Raw genomic sequence first — 17,434 nt, forward strand, 5'->3', positions numbered from 1 at the left:
ATTTTAGCAAATGGCTGCAATATAACAAAGAGTGAAAAATTGAAGGGGGTCTGAATACTTTCCGTACCCACTGTATAAAAACAAAAAACATTTTGGGGCCAAATTGTGCAGACCTACAAACAGGCACAGCAAACTTAGTGTTATTTATCATTTCTGGCAAATAAAGAAAAAGTTTATCTGAAAACTTTTCTAGTTACAGTTCAGATTTTGTTTGTTCAGATTTTGGAATTGAAATGAAAGAATGATAGAGAGATTAAAGTGAAATTGTAGTAGAAATGGAATCCAAACAGTATCTTTATGGAGCCGAAAAAAAGCATGTTCTGACTGCTATACATAATATTTATTGCTTTAGTATTAGTATTTGTTTTATAAATGCAATGACGCTCATGATCACAGACAGACTTGTCATATGTTTAAATTGCTATGACAATTTTTACACTAGTGGGGCCTTTCGTTATCTTGCCTAGGACCCCACAACCCTACAGGCCAGCACGTTGCCTGAATTTAATAAAAACATCGTAAGTTATATCACTTTCATTGTCCAGAAATATAGCAAAGAATATTTACATTATTATTATTATCATTTATTATCATTATTTACTTCAGTCTAGCCAGAGTTCAAGCACTCCCCAAAACTCCCATTAAAATCACTGAAGCTGTTTACACTGTGAAATTAATATCTTACTTACATCGTACGCACATCTGCACTTGTTGTTTATGATGAGAGAACTCGCCAGAGAGCATAGTCTGCTAGTCTGCGCACTAAAATAAACACCGGTGTTTTAGCGATGACTCATCTGAACGTCTCTGATTGGTCACTGCATTCATAAACTCAACAGAATCACGTGTGATTGGTTATAATGCGCAGCGCCTGTAAAACGCGTCTGTCTCTGGCTCAGCGCCAGCCAAAGCGTGAACGCAGATTTGAATTTAGCAGCTGCTGATGTGCCGCCCTGAACGTTGTAATCACACCGGCGTGATTGTATCAAATACAAAAGAAATTACAATTATTATTCAGCTATTTTTTTTGTCTTTTGGAAGCTGCATTCAAAATCCAATTGGCTACAAAATCTGAGGGGGCACGGTTGAAATCGCGTTCCGGGAGTAGCGGGATTTCGGCTGGGCCCCCTCTGGTCTGCCCTGGGACGTTAATCCGTCCCTGGTATGAAGCAGAGATTAGGCTTGTTCGACTTCATGCGGCGCCGCAAAAAAACAGCTGCCGCGTGACAAAAGCAATGCATTCTAGTTTGAAAATTTGTCCGACTTTGATCCTTACAATCACAAATACCCGCACTTGCTGTCTTTGCACTTGACCACTTGACTACTTGTATGACATATTTCCTGTATTTGGTCCAAGTGTTCAAGTGAGCATGAAGACCACAAGTGTGTGTCGAACTTTTCATCACCTGATGATGGGACACACTTACAGTGTTGTAAAAATGCAAATGTTTACAGAGCTTTATTTTTATTTTCAATACTTTGCATTTTAAAATCAACTTCTAAATATCTGTTCAGTAGTCTCTATAACAGATACACAATTTAATTTTGTGGTGCTTCTAATTAAGTTATAAAAAGCAGGTGCAAATGTTGTACAAAATAATTATCACCACTACTCATTTGCACCAATAAAACGGGCAACTCTTTGTTTTACTACCAATTTATATGTAATATCTAACTATTATTAATATTTAACAAACATTGGAAAGGTTTCCGTGACCTCTCGCGAGATCTCGGCAAAAAGTCTCACGATTTATTTCCACAACATGATGCATGATGGGATATACTAAGCCTTGAATACTGCTCCAGAGCGGTATTCGAGATAGTGTGGATTTAGTGTGCGTTAAGCGTGTAAACTCTAAAAATAGTTAAATCCAAAAGTATTGTTAAATGTAAAACATGTTGAAGATTAGCCGATAGGCTGTTGATTCATTAAATGATAAGCTGTTTCCTCTAAAAAGATGTTTATTCAGTGTAGTGAAGCCTCTCCTCCATTGACATCCATTTAAAAAAACGGCCTCAGGTCTCCTTTCCCATGTACTGACAAAGCAGAAGCGTTAGCATTAGCCGTTACGCTTTTTTGGCTAAAGGTTGCAGGCTTGCCTTCTAGTGGCTTTGTATGAAGCAAAGCTCTCACATGTCACTTTCAAACCAAGCAACTTTCTGATGGTCAGCTGCTTGAGGAAATATTTCGCCCTCACACGAAATCCCGCGTGGATTCCTATTAAAACTAACGAATTTAGAATGTGAAAATTCGTCGTGCCACGGTAGATGTGTCCCAAGTAGCGGTGGAGCATGACCACTTCACATCACTATTTTAACCTTCTGCTGTGGGAACAATCAAATTCGCTCACCTTAACGGTCACCTGAAACGGGCTCTCTCTCGCTCTCATATTGAAAATCTTCGTTTTGACGGTTCATGTAATGAATAGATTTATTTAAAACAAACAAAAAATAAACAGTCCCCATGTTTTCGACTTGGTTATGTAAATTAGGGTGTTTTTAATGTTTAACATAAATTTAATTGTTCTAAGTTTGATACTGACTCTCAAGAATGTTTATTCATTCCATGTTTGTTGTGTCAGCATTATTGGATTATATTTTATTGACTAGGCTACCTTTACTCCCCCCCCCCCTCTCTTAGATCCAGTTTGGGTCCGGACACAGCTCCACACAGGTGTCACATTAAGAAAGGATTCATTCTGCTACTTACATTTGCCTTCTTACTGACTGCCGTTGCTTACCTCTCTGAATTGTCTCTCAAGATTGCTGTGCTCCCTGACACCTTGTATGAAAAAGTGATACGCTCCTATTATGTTGTGATCGGGTACCCATCTCCCAGTGAAAATCAAACTATATTTTTAGCACCCAACAGAGTCCAACAGAGTCCCACACAAGTTCCTACACAAACCACAGACATTTCAGTGCATCATCATGTGGCTCATCCAAGCAACTATCATTTCATCCTGGATGAACCTGATAAATGTAGTCAGTGGGATCCGTTCCTGGTCTTGATGGTCCCTGTGGCCCCTCAACAGGTAGATGCTCGTAATGCCATCCGGAGCACATGGGGGAATGAAAGCTCAGTCCAGGGAAAAGCAGTGCTGACTCTGTTCTTGGTGGGTTTGACTAGAGGACCTGAAGCTCAACAGCAGCTGGAGGAAGAGAGCCGACAACACAGAGATTTAGTGCAGAGCAACTTTGTGGACTCCTACTTCAACCTGACCATAAAGACCATGGTGATCATGGACTGGTTGGCCACTCGTTGCCCTCAAGCATCTTATGCTATGAAGGTTGATTCTGACATGTACATAGGCCTGGAGAACCTGATGAGCCTGCTATTGGCACCCAACACACCCAGACAGAACTACATTACAGGCTATTTGATGTGGAACCGGCCTGTCGTCAGAAACAAAAACTCAAAATGGTACGTCTCAGAGGAACTGTACCCTGAACCGAAATACCCCACGTACCTGCTTGGAATGGGATATGTTTTCTCCAATGACCTGCCAGAAAAAATAGTTGAGACTTCCAAGAAAGTAAACGCCTTTAATATTGAGGATGCATATGTGGGCGCTTGTCTAAAACAGTTAGGCGTTGCACCCTCATCTCCCCCAAACCCTTCACAGTTTAGAGCCTATCTGGGACGATATAAGCGAGAGGATTTTCTCAGAGTTATTACAACAATCCTGGGATCTCCACAGCAGCTAATAGACATTTGGAAGGATGTAAAGAGGCCCACATAAAATGAATCAAATTGGATTAGTGGTTGCCTTTATTTGATTAATAAACGACTGTTATGCTGCACAGACAATGGCAGACACAATCAGAGAACTAAAGACAAAAAAATTAAAATGCTATTTGTTTATACAGCTCATAAAATAAATGGTTATTTATAAATGTATATTTTTAATTATGATTTTTTTTTCTTTTAGAATATTTATATTTAGTTAAAGATTTTAAATAAAAAAATTAAATATTTTTTGATTGTTGTCATTTTCAGTTCTGTCCAACTCAAGTGTTGACAAGGTCACATTGGAACCTTCATCTTGTATTTTGCATGTCATGCAAATAATGTTGGTAAGGTGAGGTGGCTGCTTTCAGACTATTATAATGCCACAGATCTTCAAGACATTTAGACATTATATTTGGAACCATCTGAAATACCAAGTTATCTCAAGATGATTATTGGTATTTTTTTAAGTCCCAGTTGGCATCAGAAACACAACTGAAAACTTTTGCAGATGGAGGAGAATGATTGAAAGATGGGTGGCAACATGATCCTTTTGAGTAGCGAAATGATTCTGTAACTTTGCCAGCTCACTGTGACACACTCCATAGCCTCACCAGGTGTTTTTAAAGGATCTAATAGGTCAAAGAAATGACAAGGAGGAGCTCGGATACAGCGACTCTGAGATATGTACAAGATCGCTGTTACTCTCAAGACAAGGTATGTTCGAACATTTCACAGAATTGATTTTGTATTAGTGACTTATTATATACACTCTTAAGAAAAATGGTTCTAAACGCTACCAACTTAGGGTTCTTTGGCTCGTAACAATAACAGAACTCTTTTTGGTAGAACCGTTTTTATAAGGTTCCATAAAGAACCATTCTTTAATTGTGTTATAAATAAATAACCCTTTTAATCATATTAGTATAGCAGAACATATATGTTGTTAATATTAGTATTAGTCATATTATTTTTTATATTATTATTAATATTGTTATTAGGGTTTTAAAACCAACAGCATGCTGTCTATAAGGTGCCTTTATTTTTTATTGACATGACATTTTAGCAACAATGGCAGTGCTCTTAACAAGTTAGTAGCTGAATACATTAAATGACAACTAAGAACATGACTAAATACATGAAATAAAACACAAAGTAGAAATAGATGTAATGAAGAACAAGTTCCAGTGACATATCTATACAATCCTCTATAATATCCATCAATATGTGTATATTTTGGTGTAACTGAATGGCACTTTCTCTCTGCAGATGATGTTCTGGGATGTGACACCACCTGAAATACACAATTGAGTAGAGTTACAATGTGTCTCTTCCAGTTGATTATGTAAAAACAATTATGTTTAAGAAGGCCAAAAGAAGCAAAAAAAAAAAGTCAATATCTCTGTTACTTAGTAGAGAAGAGGAGCAAAGTATCCTTAAGTTATCAGAACTGCTCACACTTACATGTTCAGTTAAACTAAAAAGAGAAAAATACATGATTGGTTAAAATTTGAACGTTTGACATTTAAGAAATGTACCTGTCAAGAGTGTGTTGACAGTCTGTGTAGTTGGATGGTTGATCACCAAAAAAATCAATATTGAAGGTGGCATTGGCAGTTAGATTTGAAGCACAAAAAGGTGGGAAAGAACCCTAAACTCTGACACAAAAGGGTTCTTCAGGACGATATGGTTCTAAATAGAACTGTTACTACATGTAAAGAACCTTTCAAGAACCATTTTTAGCGTATCTCGTTTTGAGTTTTTATGAAGGAAAAAGTATTGAATTTACATCAGGGAAATGTAATATGATTTTGTTGAGGAGCCTTCAAGCCTCTAAGCACAGTGGTCAAAATCATTTGCTTGTTTCCCGAGAGAAGCACTGTGTTTTTGCATTTGATCAACTCTGTAACAAAGACCCACTTAGAAAAAAAAGGGTTCTTTTGAATCGAAAGGGATAGTTTGCCAAAAAATTAACATTTTGTCATCATGTACTCAACCTCAAGTATTTCAAAACATATATGACCTTCCTTCATCTGTGGAAAACAAAAGACAATTTTTTTGTACCAACTATCCCTTAAAAATTTTAATTTGATTAGGAGTTCAAGCTAGATCAAATACATTTTTAAATGAAAACTTTATTTTCTTTTCAGCCTCGTTCAGATGTTCTGTAAGAGTTGGCTACTGGGTGGTCTCCTCATCCTATTTAATGTTTTATTGCTGTATTTCACCGCCACTACCCTCGAAAGAAGAAAGTGGCAGAAAATGGCGAAAAAAACAGGGAACCCCCATATTGCTTACCCTCAAAATTACAGATTTATCCTCGACCAGTCAAAGAAGTGTGAACAGCAAAAGCCCTTTGTGGTGGTTATCGTCCCTGTGGCCCCGCAGAACATCGAGGCACGTAATGCCATCAGGACAACGTGGGGCAGCGAGGAGCTCGTCCGGGACAAATTGGTACTGGTTCTCTTTCTTTTGGGCTCACAAAGTGGTAACGAAACACTGCAGGAGCAACTCCAGAATGAGAGCGAGGAGTATCAAGACCTTCTCCAGAGCAACTTCCTGGATTCCTACAGGAATCTGACCATTAAAACCTTGGTGATGATGGAATGGCTCAACAGGAATTGTCCACAGGCATCCTACGGAGCGAAAGTGGACGCTGATGTGCTCCTCAATATGAAAAACCTATTACATATGATTGTGAGTCTGAAATCACTACAACATAACTACATCACTGGCTTAGTATTGTCTGGAAACATTGTCTTGAGAGATCCGTCCAGCAAGTTTTATGTTCCTCATGATGTGTATCCTAAATCCAGATATCCTCCGTATCCTCTGGGCATGTGTTATATCTTTTCTATGGACTTACCAGAGAAGATCCTGCACATCTCGAGGCATATCAGACCTATTTTTATTGAGGACGCATATCTGGGCATGTGCTTGAAGCGTTTGGGAATCGCACCTAAGAAACCACCAAATATTGGGCAGTTTGTGGTCAAACCACCACAACGATTCAATCGCTGTTACTATTCTGGACGAATAGCAATACTTACAGACAGCCAGACTCATCTCATTTCCTACTGGATGGATATTCACTCAGCCAAAAGACCCTGCTGAAAAGCACTTGTAGTGTAAATTTCTTTTTAAAGAAATGAAAATATCTGTAGTTACAGGGTTCAGTTTAATTTACAACAGCAGCCTGTTTGTTTTACCCGATAGCTGTGTGTGTCCTTGCTGTGCGAGTATTGTTTGATACATTTGCATACTGAAAGATATGCTTGTTCTATGAATTTGAAATGTAAAACAACACTGTCTTTACAACAGGCTTTTTACACCTTTTATGTAAATGAACACGGATTCATTCAGGACGCAAATAATTTCAAAGATTTAATTTGTTTGAAATGTAGGCTAAATATATGAACATATTGTATGGAATAAACTAAATAAATAATAAATGAAAATAAATTAAAGATAAATAACTGAAAAAACAGCTGAATTTAAAGACATACTCTGGCATCTGGCATCATACTCTATGCACACATATTTTATGACCTCATGTTAACATGGAAAAGTGATAGTTTAGCCAGAAATGAAAATGTACTCACCCAGGCCATCCAAGATGTAGATGAGTTTGTTTCTTCATGGGAACCGTTTTGGAGAAATGTAGTGTAATTTACATGACTTGCTCACCGATGGATCCTCTGCAGTGAATGGGTGCCGTCAGAATGAGAGTCCAAACAGCTGATAAACGCATCACGATAATCCACAAATAAAACATAGTCCAGTCCATCAATTAACGTCTTGTGAAGCGAAAAGCTGCATGCATCCTTTATTAAGGCTTTTTAAACTCCAAACCGTTGCTTCTGACTAAAATACGAGTCCTCTATCCATAATATTGCTTTCTCTAATGAAAAAGTTAACTCGTCCAAATCAGGAGAGAAATATGGACAGATCAAGCAATGTTTACAAGTTTACTTGTGGGTTACGGTGATGTTTTTATCAGCTGTTTGGACTCTCATTCTGACGGCACCCATTCACTGCAGTGGATCCATTGGTGAGCAAGTGATGTAATACAAATCTGAACAAACAAACTCATTTACATCCTGGATGACCTGATGGTGAGTAAATCGTAGGCAGATTGTAATTTTTGGGTGACCTATTTCTTTAAAAATCCATTTGTCATCATTTTAAATAACCTAGTGATATAAAATATAGATTTACACTACCCCATCAACATAACATCTTGATGTTAACAAAAAGGTCCATGGACACATTAGGCATCATTTTCCCACATACTGCATGTAAAAAAAAAAAAGAAAAAATTCTGTGGTTGACAAAATAAATAGGGCTCTATGCTGACTAAAGCATGTGGTAAAGGCAATTTTGCTTCCTGCAAAGTATGCCAAGCATGCACCACTCCCATAAGCAGACCAGATAATCAACTCAACATTAGCAGTTTATACTTACATTTACATATACAGATATCCATAGTCTGCATGGACAATATAGCCTCAAAATCGGAACTGCTAAATCAGCTAGCCTACTGCTTGAGAGCCACTAGAGGGCAGCGAAGCTCTTATCTTATCTTGGCGGTGTTTCTTGATAATAAGTGTGGAAACTAAATATGTACTGACACAAATGAGGGTATATAACAAATACCATACTACAGTGTACAAAACCATTCTACAGCGTATGCAAACAAGCTGAAATACCATACTACAGTGTACAAAACCACTCTACAGTTAAATGTAAACAAGCTGTAAATTAATCAAATTTTAAGATTTTTTTTTAAATCTCAGAAAACGACTGAAGGATATTCCATATTAATACATATACAGATTTACACTTAAATGGTGTATTTAAAAGACATTGTTAACAATAGCCATGAAAAAGCGATACTATACCTTGAGGAGGAAGAACATCCGGGCGCGGGTGTGGCTAGAGGGGCGGGAGACACCTGTGGTTTTACAGATGGAGGTTCTTGTTTGCTGGCATAAACATCGATTGGTGTACTTTATTGGATATTTGTGTTAAAGTGCTGGACTTCTGGTTGTCGAAACGCAGCCATCACTTATCACAAACGCGTTTCAGAGGCGTTCGCCAGGTGCTGCTGCCGTCACCGCGTCGGATGTAAGCACATTCGTTTACTTTGCTCATTTCGAGAGTTTGATTCATACTAGGCTACTTTGTCGGACTTTATCGTGTACAGTAAGTACGAAACAGGTGAGGGTTTTAAGTAGCGTGGTTGTCAAAGTTACAGCGTATCGAACAAATATCGCGTGAAATGTGAGAAATTACGCAGTAAAAGGGCGACTTTTGCGGAAATCGTACGTCAGGTTTTTAATGAATTATTGTCAAGAGACCATCACTAATTCTAAGTTAGTGTAGGGTTCTGCCCATGAGTAATGTAAATTTGCATTTAAAATAGCTTGCCTATAGCCAATGACCTATAGTAATTGTTTTGGTATGATGACCCATTCATCTACTATTACTATTAATAATACAACCATGCATTTTAGAATTAGGTAAAAAAGACAATAGGCCCGGGCCTATATTTATTAAGATATTTCAAAACGTATTTTTTGTTATACATTTGATCACATTTGACAGTAAACGGTAAAGGTGCATTAGTTTGCCTACAATGTTTGGAAAATTGTGTTTTGAAGCCTATGTTTAAAAAAAATATATAAAAAAAAAAACAAATATTATCTGTACCTTGTGGAAATCGTTAGCTGTTTAACTTTGTTTCGTGTTAGGGAGTCAATTGGAACACATTTGAACACAAAGACAAAGTACTGTAGGAGAAAGTATCGAACTTCACCTGAATTCACCCTATATGCCGTCATTCTCGAAACCTTGGGTTTTTAGTGAGAAGCATTGAATTTCAGCCTCATCTAAAATGCAAGTGTACGTTTACGGCTATAGTCACACCTGGCAGTCTCATGTCGTCCTGTCCAGTTCAATAGATTAATTTGCAGCAACCTGACAAGGGTGTGAGTCTTGTACTAAACATCAGTGTTTTACCAGCCAAACCAGATGTAACTGACACCCATGTGTCATTCTTTAAAATGGTCTGTGCACCTTTTGTTATGTTTGGCGTACAGCCACCATGTTAACTGGAGCAGTACCTGCATTAAGAAAAAGAGATTTGTGTGTGGCTCCAACGTTTAGGCCCTGTTCAGATACGTTCAACTGATTTTTGTTTAATTGCGTCTAAATCTAAAAAGTCAAATCAGATTTAGTTTTTCATAATTCGGGAGAAGCTGCACAATAATTTTTATACAAAGTGTGCATTATTGTTTGAAAAACAGAACTATAATAATAAACTAATCTCTGGTATGTCAACACTCTATGTCTAATATCTAATACTCAGTATTCAGAGATACATATATATTTAGTGAGGTAAATTTCTGCTAATTAAATATATGGGTCGTTCTGTGCCAACTCAACCAGAGGCCCCCGGCAAAATAAAAAAAAATAAAAACATTTCTAGTGAAAGAAATACATGAATGAAGAATAAAGACAAAATATTAAATGTCATGGATGTAAATTTACTGAGTAATCCACTATTTTGCAGAGGGGCTAAAAATGACAATTTTCACCTGAGATTTGGAGCCAAATTAAATGGGGGTAAAAATTACTTTAGAAAGATGGCAGTATCATTATTTTATTTTTGGTATGTCTATTAGTAAAATCTGTGAACTTTAGCCATCTTTGTTGCATTATATGTATGCTAATAGTGACAATTCAAAAATAGGAAAAAGTACTTTTTTGTGTTTTTCCCCCCCCTGGGTTAGCATGCCTGTAACTCAAGAAGTATTAAACATATCTTAATATCCTTTTAAATGCTGGCTCGTAATAAACTTTTATTTTGAAATCTTAATTTTTAAGGCCCTATATGCTTCAATCCCAGAGATATGGGGTTCCCAATGTGACTCAGTGTCCAACTTGAATTGTACCCATTTTCAATGGTTCTAAATCAAAAGTGATTTTGGGTGTGAAAAGTACTTATCTAGTCAAGATTGTTAATACTGCAAATATGCAAAATAAAAATAAAATTATCCAGGGTTTAGGAATGTATAGTGTGACACGTCAGAGTATGAATAACCAGGATTAATTTTTAACTCTGGGTCTGAGTATAAAACAAAATAAGATTACACAGGATCCTATTTACCTGGGGTTTAGAATTACCCAGGGTTAACTATTTCAAGTGTGAAAGACCTTAAATGTTTCAAATTTTGAGGTACTATCAGTGATTCTGCTAAATATGCCCTTTAGCAGTGCTTGATACTACTTGATCTAAGACTATGCTTCACATGTTATAACGAGGAAATTCTATTGCTTTAACAATCCAGTTGAGGCAAATCTTGGTTTACTGATGTGAATACAATGTGTGAGGAGAGCAACCACATGCCTCAACTTGACCATTTTTAACGTGCAGACAGGTCTGTTCTATTAAGTTGTTTTGATAGAGAGAAACAAGATAGCATTATTTATCCTTCAGACATTCCCCTTTAAATAAATACGTATGAACTATATGCAAAGTGACCCAAGTTTGGTTAACCCTATTTGGAAAATGGTTAATATTCAACAATTTGGACATGTAGCCACATTGAGTTCCCCATATCTATGCGATTTAATCATATAAGGAATTTGGAAAACAAACTTGAAAAGTGCTTTGTCCCATTTTTGAACCATCACCACTGGCATGTAGTTCCACAAAGCCTGCTAAAATCAACAGATGTTACTAATAGACCTACCAATCTCTGTGTAAGAATAACATAATTACGCTGCCATTTTCTAGAAGTCATTTTTCTAAAGTTCCTTTATTTGGCTCTGAATCTCAGGTGAAAAATTGTCATATTGACCCCTCTCTACAAAATATTGGATTACTCCGTAAATACACATCCATGACCTTTAATATTTTGGCTTTCAACATTATTTATGTTTGTCTTTCTTCAGAAAAAGTATTAACAAAGTAAACAATTTTAGCTGGGGAAGTTTCTGAGATTTGGTTGATTTGATACCAAATGACCCATATACTTTTGGATAGCTAAAGTCTCTTAGTAGATGTTAGAGAAACTGGTGTTTCTGGTGTAACAGGAAATGCAAGCTTCATCGCTGCTAATGTTATGTCCGAAATGACCGGCATTTGAAGATGTGTGGATTTATTTAATTCATTCAGAGCCATACCCTTTTAGAATACTATATAATTTGCTTAAAACAAGTCTTTCTTTATGTTGTTAAAAATGTGCTGTTGTGCTCAGGAGTGTCATGATGTATAAGGTTGGGAACGTATCCATAAATGAATGTAAGGGATTCAACTTACTGTAAAGCACATACATGTAAAAAAATATATATATAAAATAAATAAATAAATGCACAGTTTGCATTTGTTCTCTCTCCTGTTTCTACAAATTCAAAATGGTTAAATTTGAATTAAGCAAATAATAATTAAATATATTTTAGCTTGGGGTCATTTTAGTTCATTAAGTTTAGAGTCTTGACTTACTGCATTCAGCCTACTGAAATTCAACCTACTGTTCACAGGTCTTGGACCGGTTTGGACTCGGATTAGCTGATCTTCACTACAACACGTTTTTTTTTTTTTTGATGAACCAGCTTTCCACAGCTGGGAAAAACTGCTTCGCTGCTTACACTTGCAAAAAAACGTGCATAAATTGTACCTTTAAGGCCAAAGCATACTTCAGTTTTACACATACGCGATGGTCTGCGTACAGTGCGCGTGATGCAAATTTCATCACCAAAAGAGTACACACGTACTGTACGTGCACTATCCGATTTTTGTAACCACACATACTGTGTATGTGCAGGTCACACGCATTGACTTGGTTTTGCACTAATCAGTTGTTCCACAAGGTGGCAGCACTGCCCCGGGCCGTTGTTTCACAGTAGAAAATGAAACTAAAGAGACAGAACAACAAAACAGCGGAGACTGCTGCAGCACTTGTGTGAGGGAGTTATGACAGAGCCACTACTTTAGTTTAGAAGAGTACAAAAACATTTTCATTGGTTTTAAATTCTGAAGAAAAATACAGCAGATGCTGGACAAATATGAAGCTTTCTAGAGCACGTGTCAACCGCCTGCATCCGTGCACGCTATCAAATGTAGTATACTGTACGAAAACTACAAAAACAAAGTATACTTTGGGCTTTAGTGGCACAACAGCTTGTCACTGGGGCAGTACTTTTAAATGGATGACTTTTAAACTTATTTACCCCAAAAAAATGCATATTAGTACCTTAAAGTAATAATATGCCCTCTTAAAATATTACTACAAAAATTTTTAGGGTAAATAAGGTACAAAGATGTCCCTTTAAGGGTACAAATGCCAAACTTGTACCCCAAAATGTAAAATTTTTGCCATTTTTTTAAGAGTGTTAATATTAGCAGTGAAGCAGTTAATATTTGAAATATTTGAAAACATTTGTTTACCAAATCAAAGTCATTCAATGCAATTTGACAGAAATCAGACTTGCTATTGGACAGATACTAATTCAACCAGCAATCCATATTGAGGTGGAAACATCCCAAGTAATAGGATATACTGCAATATTTACTTGATGGTTACACTACATTACATTTTTCAGTCAATAAATGCGAGCTTTTCCTGAAAATGTTTTAAAAGTGTTTCAAAACCATATGAAATCAACATCAGTACAAGCATACTGCTAAGAACTTGCTTACTAGACACTTACTTGTCTGACACTTTTTTTTTTTTTTCAGTTGTACTTCGTCCAGACAGATGTCCAGTAAGAAGTGGTTCCTGATTTTTCTCCTGGTTCCAGGAACTGCTTTACTACTGTATCTTTCTTATACCCCTATGACAAAAGGGCAAGAGGAGAAAAAATCACAAAGGTACCCTCCTGCAAAACAACAAAGCACAGCAGCACCAAGGAAGGATCCTGTAAAAGAAGAACCAGAAATGGACACTGTCAGAGAAGAACCAGGGTTGTACCATGTGGCTTATCCCCGAAAATACAAATTTATCATTGACCAGCCAAAGATATGTGAACAGCAAAAACCCTTCGTGGTGGTTATGGTCCCGGTGCCTCCTGGCGACGCTGAAGCGCGCAGTGGCATCAGGAGGACGTGGGGTGGAGAAAAGGTTGTTGGGGACAAAGTGGTTGTGGTGCTGTTTATTATGGGCTTACACTGTGGAAATGATGAAGAAACATTGCAGGAGCAACTCTGGAATGAGAGCCAGCAGTACAAAGACCTTCTCCAGAGCAACTTCCTGGATTCCTATAAGAATCTGACCATTAAAACCATGATGATGATGGAATGGCTCAGCAGGAATTGTCAACAGGCGTCCTTTGCTGTGAAAGTGGACGATGACGTGCTCCTTAACATGAACAATCTAATAAATATGCTTGTGAGTCTGAACCCAGTACCAGCCAACTATATGACCGGGCTAGTGTGGTATGCAAGCCCTGTCATTCGAAATCCATTCAACAAGTTTTTCCTTCCCTACGATGTGTACCCCAGAAACGCATATCCGCCGTATCCTCTAGGCATGTGTTACATAATTTCTTTGGACCTGCCACAGAAATTTATACAGGAATCGAAGCACATTAAACCCATATATATAGAGGATGCATATCTTGGCATGTGTTTGGAGAATTTGGGTATCGTCCCAACCAAACCGCCAAATATAGAACAGTTTGTGGTGACACCACCGCAGTACAATCGCTGTTACTATTCTGGATTGATAGCTATACTTACGGACAACACAAATCGAATGACGTCCTTTTGGACAGATATTCATTCAACCAGCAATCCATGCTGAGGTGGAAACATCCCAACTAGGATATACTGCAATATTATGTCTGATTTTTCTTGTGTTTGTTTGTGTGTATTTGAGCATTTTATTTGTTTCAAGTGAAACCATGCATCATGCAGTATCCAACTCAGGAACAAAGACACAAGTATTACATGTAAAAACATGTATTTTTTATGATTATTCAAAGTTCAAGACATGTCAAAGAATAAGAATTCATCAAGGGAAAAACAATGGAACTGTTATTGCACAGTTTTCTTAATTTAATAATTAAATAATAATTTGCTTGTTGATGTACTCTCGTCTTTACCAAACAAAATGGCACATTGTTCTGTTTGAGAACTGGACACTTACTGTTAAAAGGTTTTCTTGCATAAGGAAAGAAGTGTATTTTCAACTGAAACCTAAGCTTACACACACTCATGCAGAGGCGTTACCTCCAAGGAGGCAAGGGAGGCAGTGCCTCCTCAAAATATTGGATGAGAAAAAAAAATGTTAGTACAAAAATAAAACCACCAATATTACAAAATATAACATTTAAAAATAGTATAAATCACTAGTTTTTCTAAAGAAACATTGTCCAACAGCAACACCAGCAGGTAAAGTTACAGCGGGAGTCCGAGTCTCTCTCGCCTCCCCTGAGCCCATTGAGTTTTAACAGACCCCCTAAAGCATGCGGTGATTTTGGTGGGGGTAATTGGCTAGATGCACAAGATGGCGTCGGTGAGTTTCAGCGTTTTCAGAGTGTGGGAATGCTTACTTCCGGTCTTTGTGGCGTTTGCATTTACTGTAAGGGGAAAGTTTCATACGAAACTTGGATAGATAGATATAATTCATGTTTTTCAAATTAAATAGCGGATAGTAGTATATCAAAGACAAGAGAAAACATCCTCCGTTAATGGGAAGACTAATTTAAAAAAGTAAGTAAACAACTTACACCTTAGATATAACCACTTTGTTATGTCAAAATAAGACTTAAAATGGAATGACGTGCCCCCCACCCCCCATTTTTTTCGTCCAAGTGTGTTCACGTAGAGTTTTTCAAGGGCCAGTGTGAATAAATCTCATGCAGTGTATGTTTCATTCATATTCAAAGCTGGAGGGCGCTCTCGTGCAGAAAGTCCAAAATGGCCTCATAGAAGTAATACTTATGACATGCCAGGAAAGCCCTAATATGGACAAAGGCATCAAGCTATCCTGTAGCTGAGCTGAATAAAAACCAGAAACGTTTTGACTGATGAAACGTGAAGACAATAAACACACGATTGTGACAATAAATGGTTTATGTGTTTTTCCAAGTCATCTCCAGGTAATAAATAAAGTACACTGAACAAAATTATAAACGCAACACTTTTGTTTATGCCCCCATTTTTCATGAGCTGAACTCAAAGATCTAAGACTTTTTCTATGTACACAAAAGGCCTATTTCTCTCAAATATTGTTCACAAATCTGTCTAAATCTGTGTTAGTGAGCACTTCTCCTTTGCCGAGATAATCCATCCACCTCACAGGTGTGGCATATCAAGATGCTGATTAGACAGCATGATTATTGCACAGGTGTGCCTTAGGCTGGCCACAATAAAAGGCCACTCTAAAATGTGCAGTTTTATCACACAGCACAATGCCACAGATGTCGGAAGTTTTGAGGGAGCGTGCAATTGGCATGCTGACTGCAGGAATGTCCACCAGAGCTGTTGCCCGTGAATTGAATGTTCATTTCTCTACCATAAGCCGTCTCCAAAGGCGTTTCAGAGAATTTGGCAGTACATCCAACCGGCCTCACAACCGCAGACGACGTGTAACTACACCAGCCCAGGACCTCCACATCCAGCTTCAACTCCAAGATCGTCTGAGACCAGCCACCCGGACAGCTGCTGCAACAATCGGTTTGCATAACCAAAGAATTTCTGCACAAACTGGCAGAAACCGTCTCAGGGAAGCTCATCGGCATGCTCGTCGTCCTCATCGGGGTCTCGACCTGAAATACAGTAAAACTGCACATTTTAGAGTGGCCTTTTATTGTGGCCAGCCTAAGGCACACCTGTGCAATAATCATGCTGTCTAATCAGCATCTTGATATGCCACACCTGTGAGGTGGATGGATTATCTCGGCAAAGGAGTAGTGCTCACTAACACAGATTTAGACAGATTTGTGAACAATATTTGAGAGAAATAGGCCTTTTGTGTACATAGAAAAAGTCTTAGATCTTTGAGTTCAGCTTATGAAAAATGGGGGCAAAAACAAAAGGGTTGCGGTTATAATTTTGTTCAGTGTATATCAATAATGCAGTGCTAATTGACATCACTTATTACAGTAGCCTTTCGAAACTATAAAATATATTTTCTGCTTTATTCTGTGATAAAAATGGCAAAAAAGTGTTTGTAGTATATAAATCAATCATAAAATTGTCATTAGGAAAATATAGGAAAATATTATAGAATACAAATTACTGGTTAATGGCCAACAGCACTTAAAAGTAAGAGATAAGAAAAAAATAGAGCCTGTCAATTAGACAAAAAAAAAAAAGACAACATTTCTGTCCCCTAACTTCTGAAATCCCCTGCGAGGGAGTTTTTGGTGAGTAATCAGCTTGGTGAAATTTGAAGTAAATCTCTGTGTCAGTGACCAGTATTTACTGAGGTTTGATGGCTGATGATCTAAAAAATTCAGAAATTGTTAAAAGTCAACTATCAAAAAGAATAGCTGAACATAAGTTCACAAATAAAATAGAATATTGATTACATTGTTAATGTAAAAATATAAAAGGACCCCCCCCCCTCCAATTATAAAAAAAATCTAATGTAAACTCATGTTCAGAACACCACCGCACACCACTGCACTCATGCAATGCTTGACAAAAAAATATGAAGAAGTCATACTCTGGTATGTCTATTTGACATTTGA

At 37.4% G+C, this 17,434-nt stretch overlaps 3 protein-coding genes across 4 annotated transcripts in view; all 3 read left to right on the plus strand.

The window, feature by feature from the left end:
• The window catches only part of LOC107655373 (beta-1,3-galactosyltransferase 1-like), a 6,991-nt gene extending 3,180 nt beyond the window's left edge, over positions 1-3,811 (plus strand). The window contains exon 2 of the mRNA XM_016442839.1: positions 2,642-3,811. Within this exon, the coding sequence (XP_016298325.1) occupies positions 2,642-3,743 (1,102 nt within the window). The 3' untranslated portion in view covers positions 3,744-3,811. The remainder of the gene's footprint in view (positions 1-2,641) is intronic.
• A 2,181-nt stretch (positions 3,812-5,992) lies between these two features.
• LOC107655328 (beta-1,3-galactosyltransferase 2-like) lies at positions 5,993-6,844 on the plus strand. Its single transcript, XM_016442790.1, has one exon. The coding sequence runs from the start codon at positions 5,993-5,995 to the stop codon at positions 6,842-6,844; it is 852 nt and encodes a 283-aa protein (XP_016298276.1).
• A 1,815-nt stretch (positions 6,845-8,659) lies between these two features.
• On the plus strand, positions 8,660-14,848 carry b3galt11 (beta-1,3-galactosyltransferase 11). Of its 2 annotated transcripts, none has more exons than XM_016442802.1 (2): positions 8,660-8,857; positions 13,476-14,848. In XM_016442802.1, exon 2 carries the CDS (start codon positions 13,495-13,497, stop codon positions 14,536-14,538), a length of 1,044 nt encoding a protein of 347 aa, XP_016298288.1. In that variant the 5' UTR covers positions 8,660-8,857; positions 13,476-13,494; the 3' UTR covers positions 14,539-14,848. The 2 variants fall into 2 exon arrangements, with proteins under 2 accessions (XP_016298288.1, XP_016298289.1); XM_016442803.1 differs by lacking the exon at positions 8,660-8,857 and adding an exon at positions 8,889-8,928.
• Positions 14,849-17,434: the final 2,586 nt, after the last annotated feature.

The sequence above is a fragment of the Sinocyclocheilus anshuiensis genome, unplaced genomic scaffold, assembly GCF_001515605.1.
Source record: "Sinocyclocheilus anshuiensis isolate Anshui unplaced genomic scaffold, SAMN03320099.WGS_v1.1 scaffold880, whole genome shotgun sequence".
Lineage (NCBI taxonomy): Eukaryota > Metazoa > Chordata > Actinopteri > Cypriniformes > Cyprinidae > Sinocyclocheilus > Sinocyclocheilus anshuiensis.